At 31.3% G+C, this 14,340-nt stretch overlaps 2 protein-coding genes across 2 annotated transcripts; both read left to right on the plus strand.

Moving 5' to 3' along the window:
• The first annotated feature begins 1,270 nt into the window (after positions 1-1,270).
• On the plus strand, positions 1,271-5,762 carry LOC110283562 (protein ced-11-like). Its single transcript, XM_071181042.1, has one exon. It carries the CDS (start codon positions 1,271-1,273, stop codon positions 5,567-5,569), a length of 4,299 nt encoding a protein of 1,432 aa, XP_071037143.1. The 3' UTR covers positions 5,570-5,762.
• Positions 5,763-8,036: 2,274 nt separating this feature from the next.
• Positions 8,037-13,860, plus strand: LOC107436555 (cuticle protein 10.9). The gene is made up of 4 exons (XM_016048318.3): positions 8,037-8,112; positions 9,375-9,431; positions 10,686-10,944; positions 13,069-13,860. The coding sequence occupies exons 1-4, from the start codon at positions 8,104-8,106 to the stop codon at positions 13,191-13,193; spliced, it is 450 nt and encodes a 149-aa protein (XP_015903804.1). The 5' UTR covers positions 8,037-8,103; the 3' UTR covers positions 13,194-13,860.
• Positions 13,861-14,340: the final 480 nt, after the last annotated feature.

Genomic DNA, 14,340 nt, shown 5'->3' on the forward strand with positions numbered 1-14,340 from the left:
AGCATCCAAATAGAGTCTCGGTGCTGCCATCTAGTGTGGCAGAAACTAGACGTCCAAATTAACATGACCAACGGTATCTCCCCCATTTTGGTGGTCCTGAAAGAGTGGATACCATCTCTGAAGAACGCACTAGGCCTGCTCATCGGCAAGACCGATTGTGCAGCTCATTGAAAAAAAAATTAATTAAAATGGTTAAAAAATAATGTTTTATTATTTCATTGACGTTTGAATAAACTTAATTTAAAATATTTTTTACCACCACTGATCAGCCCTGTGAGACCACTAATGAGAGCCCACCACTGATGAGACCCTGCTGACTGAACTTATATGCGAATTTTTATCCCGATCAAGCTTAAAATGTGGAAACTCAAAATAACTTGTTCGCAAATAAAGGATCACTATTGAAAAATTATAGACCAGTAGGAATTCCAAATTCAATGATAGCGTTCGCTATAGCACCTAGGCTAGATTTTAAGTTATTAACCATTTTTTTGACGATAACGATTTTAATATAAACATTCATTCATATTTTCTGTTTTATTTTTTCTTTTCCTTTTCATTTTACTTAAACCTTTTGAAGTTTTATGCATTTGCATGTTTTGTTTTTACATTCATTTTGAGCTACCAGCAGCGCCATCTTTTCCCCATTTGGCTATTTTCGAAATTGAAACATTTCTTTTACGAAATGTTCTTTCCCACATCGTCGTTAGTCTCTTTACCAAATTTATAGCAATTTTGTCAGTTAGATCGAGCTACAGATGCCACTGAGTATTCTCCGTAAACTGAAAAGTTTTTGCCTTTGCTTAAAGGTTTGAATAGCATTTTTTGGTTTATGTTATTGATTGAATGTTAAGAAAAAATAAAGTAATCCCAAAAAAATTATTTGATTTCTCAGATCCTAAGATGGCGATTAAAAGAATTATTTGAATAATTGTAACAATTAAATTGAGATTAGACCAATCTGTTTTTGTGAGTTATTTTAGAACTAACTTACGGAATTTAGAGTTTCAATGAAAATACATTTTGTTGATTACCAAAATCACGTGGGAATCTGACGAGCAGTGCTAATTGAAAATAGGGATTCTAACATTTATTTCAACGATAGTGGCAACAATTTATTTACTTTGTTTTCATCGGAAAACAAAGAATTTGATGAAGCAAAAAGAAAGCTTACATCGTTCCTTTACAGTTCAGAATACGAAAAAAAATATATCGGCATAAACAATATTCGGAATTAAAAAAATGACGTCGTAATATTTCTTGGCTTAAAATGCAAACAAGCGGTGCACCACAAGATCCTTTCGAATCGTTTAATAAAATATCACACAATGATGATGATATTGATAATGGATTCTTGCATGTAGGGACTAAGCACATACCCTTTTTGCTGTCATCTTGTACGACATTTGATACAGCGAAGATCTTCTCTAAATTACTCGCCAACAACAACTGGAAGACTCCACGAGTAGTTTTATTTTTAGATGCCAGCACTGAAGAAATGCTTGATACATCGGAGGAATGTCGTTTGTTGGGACATCTCCTAATAAAAGGTTTAATGTCGACTTTAAACACTACTGAAACATGGTTATGCACGAATGGGTTAGATGAAGGGTTCACAAGTGAGTTGGGTGAGGCTTTCAAAAATGAAATCTCGAGACGAAAAGTATTCTTCAGGCAAAAAAACAGATACGCTTTTCCCGAAGCAGCTTTGATTGGCATCCATAGATTGGACGCCTTGAGAATATCTGAAAAAATTGAGTTTATGAGGGAGGATTTAGAAAAACAGCAAGGCTTGAAAAAAGACATAAATGAAAACTTTGACTGCTATGTATTTTTGAAGGATGCTCACAAAGTGAAGCAAGGGGTCTCAAACTTTATGTTGAGTTTTTTAAGTCATATCAGCGAAGGTCGTATTTCTTTGAATGATGACTCACGGGAAGACATTTCAAGGAAGAAAATTCCTGTCGTAGTCATATTATTCCATGGCGAGTTAAATGATATGGACATGATTTTGGGACTCATTAAAAAAGGCTTGCCATTGATAGTGATGAAAGGCAGTGGTGGACTGGCTGATTTGATATCTTTCACATACAGCCAAATTCGAAATTTTCATGACTCTATTAACCTTGGCGAATATTGTGAGACAGTGATAAAACCTCTTTTTTTAGAGCAATGGGATAAGCTTTGTCCTGATGGATCCCTTAGTAAAACATTAAAACAAGAAATTTTCATGAAAATAATAAACTGTATTCGATGTTCTTATCAACATGGTAGAGAAACCATAACAGTTCTTAATCGTTTTGATTTGGAAGATGACTCAATTCCTTTAAATTCTTATTTGCTAAAGGCTTCCTTTAATTCCCGCCCAGATGATTTTATCTTTGATTCGCATAACATGAGAGAAGATTTGTTGTTAACTATGAATTGGAATAATCCCGATGTTGCCAAGTCTGAAATACTTTATAAGGATAATGGTTTTAAAATTGATAATGAGATATTTTTTAAGTGTCTAGTCAAACCAGAAAGAGAACAATTTATAGCCATGTTTCTTAAAAATGGTTTTAAAGTTCGGAAATTTATCAATAGTCAAGTTTTATCAAGTTTGTTTCAAAACTCCCTGAAAGAAATGTTTTTTAGATCTGTTGTATGGGAAACTATATTTGGATATAGGTCCACAGTAAAAATTCCAGGATATGCCATCGAGCACAAACTGTCGCATCTGCTCGAAAAATTTACAAGCATTCCGGACCTAATAAATTGTCGCCAAATATATTGTGGGGTTGGTGATGAATTAAAAGAAGACCAATCAGAAAGAAGAGCGATTTCTGTACTTACACTCTGGGCTGTTTTGTCATATCGCAGTGATTTGGTGAAAATCCTTTTGAATTACTCCGAACAACCTATATATTTGGCAGTGGTCTGTTCTGCAGTATTTAACAGACTGAAAACATTTGTTGTGGACTTGAATATGCAAGAAGATATATCTCAACAATCAAAGATGTTATCGGAGACAGCGATACAATTGCTAAGTTATTGCTACGACAAAGTACCCTGCAGAGCTCTTGCAGTGTTATGTGCAAAGAGTTCAGTTTGGTCTTACAAACCACTTATCGAAACTGCAGCTTTTGCTAAAAATAGATATTTCCTGGCCCATCCTTGTTGCCAAAAATACTTGGACTGCGTGCTAATGGGAAATATAAACATAGTAAACCTTCGTTATGGTGACGTAACTCTCCCACAATGGTTAAAATTAATATTATGCACATTTTTCATCTTTCCTATGCTTCTATGGATCAAATTTGAATCGACAAATCTGTCTGAAAGCTCATACCACACGAAATTTCATGATTCAGTCAAGCGATCTGTAAACGGTAATTTTTCGGATGCCGAGAAAAATGTAACTATTTTTAAAAAAATTTATTACTTATACACAGCTCCTATTTCAAAATTTTGGATTAATATTGTTTTTCACTTTATGTATTTATTTGTCTTCAGCGTAGCTGTGCTATGGCCAGCTTGTGGAAATCCCTATTTAGACTTTGCCATGTGTATTTGGACTTTAATGATGTTAATAGACTTAGTGCACCAGTATATTTTCTTGCAGTATCCTAGCATGGTATTAAGACGTAAAGTAATCGATATCATTTCACTGACGGTTTTTCTTGCATGCTACACGGCTAACAGATTAATATTACAATTGTCATTTTTATCATCATACAATACAAAAGCAATGCTGTGCTTAGCATTGTTATACTTTTATTACCGCTTCACTTTTCAGTATTTTCCGATATCATCTGAACTAGGAAGCTTGATATGGAGAATTAAAAGAATGATTTTAATCGATTTCATGGGATTTATGAGATTTGCTGTTTTAGTAATGATAGGAAATGGAATTGCAGTGCATGCTATAGTTTATCCAGATTATCCGTTCAATTTGAAGCTTGGCGGGCGAATAATTTACAATTTACTTACAGCATTATTTCTCATTCCTCATGTTCCCGATGACTTTGGAATTCCTGATTCTAAATGCTTTCAATTAAAGAGGCAGGGCTTAAGTTTCATAGGATTACCGAAAGATATTTGTAAAGTCGGTAGGTATAACAAACCGGAATGCCCTAATCCTGGAATATGGCCTTATATTCTTGGTTTTCAGTATTTTATTATTCTAAAACTGATTCTGATCACATTGCTCTATGTGTTATTTCGTTACACTGCCAGAAAGTTAGATTCAAAAGGATCAAATATTTGGACGTGGAGAAGATATGAAGTGATTATGGATTTCAAAAATCGTTTTGTTCTACCTCCTCCATTAAGTCCTTTAAACTATGCTGTTCATATCTTCGCTTGTACTTTTGGAACCTTGTTTAGAAGAAAAACCAAAGTCAGTAAAATTCGATTCCACGAAGCAGATTATAAGATTTGGAAAAGCTTAGCGGGTGAATATTTTATCGAAAAAAGCAAGAAAAGTAAACATGAAGAAATGAAACGAATGAAATACACATTTATGTTGAGAGCTAGGCTTAAGGAACAAAAGCGAATCATGAATGAGTTGCAAGGCTATTTAACAGAACTTCAAATTCTTGTCAGAAATACACACAAACATTTGGTATGTAGCAGCTTGAAAATTCCCTTGAGAGAAAAGCTAAATTTCAAACAAGTACCACAAATATTTTCCAGAACATCTCCATATCCTGGAACTAATATTCTTCGATTTCCTGTTTCAGATAAGAATGTTTCGTGGAATAGTAGTTGGACTTTTTATGATCCTATAGCCTATACCATACCCATTGAAGACTTTCCTAAAGAGCTGAGAATACATGTTGATGTTGACATTCAGCTAAAGCGAGAGAAAGAGGGAGATCATTTCCAAATGCCCATTTTTAAGTTTAATACTTGCACCATAAATCCAGGGGGTGTCTGTTTTGATCGCCAGTCATGGATGCTTACTAAATTTAAGGTGCCATTAATGTATGAGCTAGACTCAGAACAATTACCTAAAAATCCCATTGGACGAACAGGCTTAAGAGGAAGGGGCAGTCTTTGTCGCTGGGGACCCAATCATCACATTTTTGCTGTCATCACAAGGTGGCAAGATATAGAATTTGTCACTCTTCATAAATACTTAGATGTTGTTTTAGTTATCGATGGCAATGGCCTTGCTTTACCTGGAGGATGCGTTTTTGATGAAAATAAATACCATGTACTCTCTTCATCTGCGTTCCAGAATATCGACACCAAATGGATTGGAGAAGCTGAAATGATTACCTTCTTTTTAGAACAAGAGGATGCAGTGTGTGCTGGATCACGTGACGAAAACTCTTCTTTAACCTTCTCTTGTGTGAAGAAGGGATATTTTGATGAAGCCACCAATACCGATCAAGCTTGGTGTGAGGCCGAGGTTTGGCATTTTCATTATAACACGAGGTGTACCAACATTGAAACAAAATTCACAGCTAATACTATATGGGCTTTGTTGACTGAAAATATACTCACTAAAATGCCTGTCGGTCAAGCTGCCCTCTTACATGGCATTGCAAGGAAAATGAAAGCTACTCTAGAAGCCATGTAATGTTTTTAAACTACCTCGTTTAATCTACCAATTATAAAAAGTTACAAAAACTCTGATCGGAAATAAGCATTTAAAAACGAAATGTGTTTAAAAAAACAGTCATGTCATCGTAATGCATCACTCTTAATTTTTTTCCGAGCATGAATGCACCTCCGAAATATGGAGATTGCATTTTTCATTGTAACGGAGAAAACGTAAAAATAAAGTTCTAATATTCTAATGTTGACTGAAAATTTAGTTTTATTACCTTAAACTTTTCTTGCATTTTTGAAATTGTTATCGTTAAAAGTAGTAACAGTTATTGCTCATTTAGATGGCACATATATGTTTTATAATTAATGTATGCAATTTAAGAAATTATAAAAAAAATAAAAAAATGAATGTTTTGTAATAAAATTTAAATAGTAATAAAAAATTAAATTATGTTTTTCAAACAGAATAAAAAGTAAAAATTAATTTTTTTGTCACTCTTAATATTAAGTTCATCACTTTTAAAGGGGTTGAGGAGAATTTTTGGTGGTAAGTTCATTACAAAAGCGATGAACACTATTTTTATTGTTAAACAGTAGGTCAGACAAAGAAAAAAATATTCTCCTGTTTTTAGTTAGCTTGGACAACGTAGTTTTTAAATGTGTTATTATTTTTAGTTTTGTCTCGATTAATTTGTCGAAATAATGGTCAAATAAGCTTCATTAAACGAAAAGGAAATAGCATTACATACTGCTTACCCTGTTTAGATAAAAAATGGTAACTTGTATTGGTATCAGACGAAGGGATTCAGTTGAAAATAGTGCTGCATTCTAGCTAGTTGAGAAGTGGACAAAATTCTTATTGACGATTAATTCTTCTTGCATCTTGCAGTGTTCAGGAAACGAATGGAGCTTGTATTTTCATTCAGCACAGAGTTTCAAATAAAATTGGAGCTCCTTTGACTGCAATGAATTTTGGTAAATACTGCTTGTTGAGCTCAAGAAACGTCTGAAGCGTGTGTTTTTATTAAGCATGGAGCTGCAGGTGAGATAAGAGCACTCTACTTTGTCAAAAAATTATCAGAGTTTGATTGACGAAAACTTCTATTTAGCAATAAAATGGTAATAAATCTGCTTGCAGTAAACAAGTAATGATTGTAATGTACATTGTCATGAGATGCGGAGTTCCAGAAAAGATTTAAGTGCTCTATCTAGTCAGATAATAGTTGAAATTTTGATTGAAACATTTCATTCACGCAGGCACGAACGCGAGTTAATAAACACGTTGCGAAAAAATATAAGTAACAGGAAGGAGGCAAAACAAATAAAAACGAAAAAAAATAAATATTAATAAGAATATTCGCAACATTTTAGAAAAAAAAAATAGTTTATTGAAATTAGATTTTAAGCAAACTAAGAAATTTTTGATTAGTGTTAAGAAATGAAAATACAAAATAATTGGACCAGTTTGTGAAAAATGGAAATGCAGAAATACACAGATTTTTGCCGGTTTTATTCTCATTGCCGTTTTGTTATTTAAGTACTTTCTTCTTCTTCCGTTTAAAAAAAACATAAAATTATTGTTGTATTAGATTATCACAGTACAGCAAACAAGAGATTTATACTATGTTTTATTAATTCATAAATTGATACAGTTTTTTCATTCGTGGATAATGTTTTTGCCCCGTAATATCATGAAATATTTTTCATCATGCCTTGCTTACAATTGCTGCTAATCGAGACAGTATTGATTATTCTGTCTTCCCAAGCAAAAAGGTAGTACCTTCTATTTTCAGCATCTATCGTTTTTCTCTTTATTAGGCTCCTAGTTTGAAAGAAAAATTCAAAATGACAAAAATTGGATATACTGCATTCTTGTTTAAGACGTCATTATTGGTGGAGTAAAATTTTCTCAAATGAAAATTTTTAAAGTAATTTTCCTTCTTAATTTAAATGGATTACTAAACAGTTAAACACGAATGCATAATTAACAGGACAATTAGAATCAAGATCACGTTCTTATTTCACTCTTCCAAAATACTTTTTTTCGTTTTTAAGAAGTGCCTTAAGGACATGCTAATCTTCTTCACGTTTTAAACTTCTCTGATTGTTTTTTTCTCTTGAAAAAACTGAATGAAAACAACAAAGATATAAAAAAGCTCCTCGCGAATATGCCAATACAAAGCGAAAATTCTGAAAGGTAAGTTTACACGTATTAATAAAAACCGAAAAAGGAATTTTCGAATTTTTTTGAACTCATCGTTCCTCGGCCTAGTTCTTTCACCAAGCCAGCAAGACTACCTTGGTCTAACAGTTTCAAGTTGCACAATAGAGTTTATATATTTTAAATATTTAATCGCGTTTGACGTTTTTGAACTTGATTGTAATTCTGTGTCTTAGCGGGCGCAAAAATATCAAAAGCTGTACGTGATATAGAACAATTTGTCACATATATTTCGAGTATAAAAGCATGCAAATGTCACAAAATTGTCAGACGCAACTTGTTCTCAACAGTTTCTCGCATCCAAAATAATCCTCTTTTTCGGTATTCTAACATCCAACAAAATGCTTAAGGTATAACATTTGATGTAAAGTTTATTTTATAAGGTTTTGTTAAGACTTTTAAAAGTAAATTATCATAACAAGTATTATTATGTCCTTTTTCTAGTTTACGATTATAGCGATTGAGTGAATGAAATAGCTTTTGTAATATAATAATATGAATTTTTATGCGATTAATGCAGAAGGACATTTTTTTATAATATAAAGTATCGATAAAGTTCGTTTTTTGAAAATACGTTGATTTAAAGTTTATTTTATGAAAGTACGTTAATTTAGTTACGTCGATAGTTGATTAGATATTTTGATAGTTTATAAGTTAAAAATAAAGTTTATTTATGTCATTAAGTTGATATATTATGTTTATCTTATAGCAATATCTAATGAAAACTGATTAAACAATCTATTAATATTTTTCTTTAAATTAGAAGTTTTATGCAATAATTTTTGTAATTTAAATATATGACTATAATTAAAAGTAATGATGTGGAAGAAAGTATGCTTTATATAAGCAATAGATAGATTTGAGTTTATTTTATAACCACATCCAATAAAAATCAATTAAATTGTTCTGTAACCTGTTTCTTTCGTTCAGAAATTTTGTGATTGCAAAATGTAACGAATTTTATATTATAATTAAATGAATTTTTATTATTGATGCCGAAGAAAATTATTTTGTTAGAGCTATAAAATATGAACAAATATAAAATAATTAACATGTATTTTGAATGATATAAGGAAAAGCTTAAATATTAGAAAATAGAAATTATGAGTTAAAATTAGTTTTAAATTTTATTGCCATGAATATTCAATGAAATTCATTTCAATTCATTTGATCAGATCCTTTGACATTTTTCACAAAATATTATTCTCTCTATACTATATTATACTATACTATATTATACTATATAATATTATACTATTTAAACGATGCTTAACATTGTGCTGCATCCCTTTCAAAAGCTTACTGTTATTAAAAAGCTTTAAAAAATTCAACCTTTTTCACTAAATTGCCAGAAACGGTTTTGCTTATTTTACAAATTAACAGCAATAATGAGAATATTTATTGCTACTGTAATTTGACTGTTTGTTTTTAATTTTTTTTACAATAGCTCTTAAAGCGTAGGGTTTCAAGGTTCATACAGTTAGACTTGTTTTTTAAAACAAATTATTCATCTGATTCAAAAATAAATTATAAAATAAAAATTTTATTTTTTTCATTTCATGCTTTTTCGAAGCTTTGATAATTATTTTTATTTAAATGTCTTTTGTTTTAGGTTTTCTTATTTGCTTTCTGCGTCGTTCTTGCTAAAGCACAATATCCAATCGGAAGTGTAAGTATATGCTTAGCACTAATATAAACAATAGTTAATGCTTTAATATGTGTCCACCAGATTATTAAAAATCACATTTAATTCCACTTTCCATTTGAGAATAAAAAATGAATGGTTATTTAATTTACATTCACAAATAAATCGCTATTAGTAAGGAAAAAAATTTATAATTTAAAAAATTTAACTTTAATTATTTTTCATCCATATTTTACATTGGAATAAAATTTTCGGAAATTTTGAAAAGTTTATATTTTATTCTCAGCAAAGGAAACTATTTCAGAAGAATATTTTATTGTTGAACTAGTCGTTTTCCTTCTTTTCTTTGTAACGGAAATGCAGGTTAATTTTAACAANAATTACTTTATTTTTAAAAAAAAAAAAAAAAAAAAAGGTGACTTCTAAGGGTGACTTTGCGAGAATCTTATTTCATAATGTAAATTTTTCTGCCATTCTTATTTATGGAGGCCTGCAAATGTTATAATAATGTAAAAAGCTCCCGTATAAAAAAAGAGTGCTACATATAAGCATAAATCAAGTGTCCATTTCCTGCAGATGAAAGCATTAATAATATATAATGGTAGACAGAAATGAGGCTGAACTATATCAATAACTTGTATGCTACATATCAGTATACATGTATTTTATTTTATTTTATAACCGTCGTTGAACAGCCATTCTAATTTAGGGTTTACTACTACCAATAACAAGCTTAAGCTCGTCCCGCCCCCGTAAAGGGGCATCCGGGGGCTTTACTACTACCAATGTTCAACTCCACAGCCTTGTAATTTTGAACCCAATCCAGAAGACAAGGGAACTCATGGATTACGTATTGGGGGAAATTTTCCTTCGTGGAGGACTTTTTGATAGAACCAACCCGCATTTGCGTAACATGGGGAGGAAAACAACGAAAATCTATCACGGTTAGCTTGACGGCGGGGAGACTTTAACCCTTAACCCATGATCCGTCTACCACTGAGGATATTTTACGTCAAAATTGTGGTCTGTGCAAGCCGGATGCGGAATTCGTATCGACGAGCGATCGCTGGGATTCGAACCCGGTTCAGCTCATTGGGAGGCGCTTTATCTCCATACGCCACCACGGTTGTAAACAGTTATATACACACAAACAGTAACTACAACAGAACAAACTGAAAAACTAAAAACAAACTGAATAGGCCGAACTGCCTCGTTTCTGTAAAACTTTTTTTAAGGACGCTAATCGTAAAGTGGTAAAGACCTATTTTTCTATTTTAGCCATATGATGGTGTTCCAAATCCATACCAATACAGCTATAGTGCTCCATCTATTGGAGGTGAAAGTTCACATCAGGAATCTGGTGACGGACAAGGAAGAGTCACTGGTTCTTATTCTGTAACTGATGAAGACGGTCGTTCCAGAACTGTTGAGTACGTGGCTGATGAATTAGGTTTCCGAGCCAACATCATTACAAACGAGCCAGGCACCAGTAACCAAGCACCTGCTGATGTTTCTATTTCTTCTAGTGCCGATGAGGGTAAGCATATCTGGAACTTCTTATAGCCTAATGGAACTCTAGGGTTCCGTGGGACACTATTCGGGAGCCGATGATTTAACCTATTGCTTTTTCACTCAAAATTAGCAATAGTTATTTCTACATTAAGCAACAAATTTATTGAGGTAAAAAAAATGCATTAGAAGAAAATTAAAACAATTATCGTTGTAAATTGAATAGTATAACTCATTTTATATTTGAAACCTGTAATTAAATTTAGATCCAATCTATAATGTATTTTTTACTCAATATTTTGATTGCCTTTGTATCATTATTTAAAGTAAAATACCAATTAAAAATAAAGTGCAAATTTTTTTCGGAAAAAATGCATGATTTTTCAAATAATATGAAATGAATAAATTATGGAAAATGAATGAACTATGAATGTATTGAATAAACTATGAAAGGGACATGCATTTATAAAATATTGCACTAGTACTTCTCACCGCACTTTTCAAACTAAGATAAAATAACTAGATTCACAATAAAGAGATATGTTACCCTACTAGCAATTTTCAACGTTTCTTTAGTAGTTTTCGTTTCTACGAAAATAGTAATTCGGCTTTTTTTTCCATTCATTTTTAGCTTACGCGTATACATTCAAAGCAAATTTTTAACAAGAGTAGATTCAATGAATCCAACTGTCGGATATAAAATTTAATTAAAGATTAATGATAAAACAGTCTGTTCATCTTAATAAATATTTTTAAAATGAAGCAGTTTCTTGTAGGTTAATACGTTCACAATTGTCTTTATATAATTACTTTAAATACTTTAAGTTATGAAGTTGGGGTTTCGTCGAAAGATTGTTGATCATTTAACGTCCCATAGCCAAAGTAAATTGGGAATAGCTGGGTTAAGTAATTGCTCATTTTAGTTCTTGTCTCTTATAAATTGAAACATAAATTCAAAAATAAGAAAAAAAGGGCAGAATTAACTGCCACAGAACTAAATATCATGTCTTAAGCGAAAAAGGTATAATGAATAAAGTATCAATGAGAAATTTTCGTTTTCCAGTGTTAAAAGCTCAACTTAAATATCAGGGTACTCTAATCTTCTGATTTGTGAAGATAAATTAAGTTGAGGAAGAAAATTCTTTTTGAATCAATGGTGAAGGAGGAATACTTATTGCATGTTAGAAAAAATAAATTTCACTCTTACTGGAATAATAGGCGATAAATCTCAATTTACTCACTTTAACTAAAATTATTAATAATTTAATCATAAACATTTACAAATACTAAAAATTCTGTTGTGATTTTTTCCAAACTACTCATGATATGATTAAAAGTTTAAAAAGCTTCAAAGATGTTTGTAGGGATTTACAGTAAAATGTATAGATTTAAATTATTAGTTGCTCCAAACTTTTAAAAACTAATAATTTTAAACGAAAAAATGTAAACTTAAGATATTGGAGTGAACTTATTTTAGTTCCTTGCGCAAATTCGCAAGTTAATTAGCTGGTTTTATTCGTTTATGATGCTTAAATTGTATATTATAACAGTTTTTGTAATATATTTCAAAAACAAAATCAATTGAAATCAATTTTCAATTGAACTGTGCTCAACAGACCAATATTTCAACAACAACATTTGCTAAATAGTTCGACAGATTAAGTTTTTCGCAAAACTAAAAGTTCAACCACTTAATGCAACACATACAAATCTGCATACCCGGAAGCTCCATATAATTTATGGTGGTAACTTAATAACAATCAAACAAACTAATGTTTCTAAAATTTCAACAACACTTAAAAATATCACAGCTTGCTTATTAAGTTTCATAGTTGCCAACTATTATGATTTTTACTGAAGATTTTTCTTAGTGGTATTTGGGAAGCAGATTAGAGACATTGAAGTTATTTTTTAACTATTATAACACCGTCCGTAAATCAAACTATTACAACCCCGTTTATAAATAAACTGTTAAAGAATTAGTTTGGTTACCTGTTTAATCTGGTTTATACTGACAACGTTTCATGCCGTCATATATTTGTGACGGTGCGAAAGAGTTAACATTTATCTAGACACCTGTGGCTGTATACAGTCCTTCGGACATTTAGTGGATAGAGATTTAGTTTCTAAATGATAATCTCTTTTCTTCTAGGATTACAAAGTTATTCTATTGGTGGTGCCCCTGGTCCAGTTGCATATGCACCAGCTCCAGTCGCAGTAGCAGCTCCAGGACCTTTGCCTCTTGCATACGGTGGTGGTGCCCCTGTACTTCTTTAAGTACCAAACTTATAGAAATAATTGGTGATTTCCTTTGGTGATCAGCTTGTTGGGTCTTAGCTTTAAAAACTTTGTGTGTTCTTCTTCCTCGAATGTGTTGCCACTGTTGCCTTTTATTTGTTATTTATGGACGTAAAAATTCTGTGACTGTGTCGATTCTACCAATTATTGAATTGCTTTCCTTTTTTGTTTCGCTTTCCAATCTGTCAACTTATTCTTGTGTGTCTCCTCTTTTTAAGTGCTTTTCGGTCTAGTTTGAATTGTAAAATGGTTTGAAGTGTTAAAACAGTAAGCTCCTTTACAATGCAATTTAGTTTAAAGAATTTTGAAACATAAAGAACTTGTTTTATTTAAATTCTCTATGAGCCGAAGTGGATTTCTGAAATTTCTGACCTTTTCCAGCTTCTTAGCTATTTTCTTTCATTCTTACGATGCAGAGCTCTTACAAATTTTAAAACTATGTCAGTCCCTATTGTAACGAACGAACGAAAGTCCTCGGGAAAGTAAAAAGATAAAATTGTCAGGGGGTATGAGTTATTTAGACCACTGTAAAATTATGAGTCGTGATTCTAAAATATTTTTTCATATGTCATGAAAGGGTTATATTTAGTATTATCTGTCAATTCCTGATTAAATTAAATTTTAGTAAAAATAACCATTAAAAAAATTTAATATCATGACAATCGTTCTTAAAACTAAATGATTATACATAAGATGCCCAAGAAGAAGCATTAACAAAGCATAAACTTAATTTAAAGTAATTTATTTTTATAAATATTTTTAAATTTTAATAAAAAATTTATTTATACTTTTTGTTGAGTATAGAGAGTTAATATTTTCCTATTTTTTAAAGTAATTACTTGAATACTAGTTAGGAATTAATCTGAATCAATTGCAAAATACTTATCCTTTAATATTTATCATCTCTATTCGCTTCATTTAGTTTCTCAAATTTGTTAAATTGTAAGTATTATTTGTGGTTTATTTTAATTGAGATTTATAGTAATAGAGAGTATATTTAAATGTTAAAGAGAGAAGATGAAAAAGGTTGTTAAAACTTGAAAAGTGCATGAGTAATGTATTTGTTAAATTGGCTCAAGCAAAATTCCAATTTAATTTTAATATTTAATTTGGAAAACGCCGGAGA

Source organism: Parasteatoda tepidariorum, chromosome 5, assembly GCF_043381705.1.
Source record: "Parasteatoda tepidariorum isolate YZ-2023 chromosome 5, CAS_Ptep_4.0, whole genome shotgun sequence".
In the NCBI taxonomy this organism is placed as follows: domain Eukaryota; kingdom Metazoa; phylum Arthropoda; class Arachnida; order Araneae; family Theridiidae; genus Parasteatoda; species Parasteatoda tepidariorum.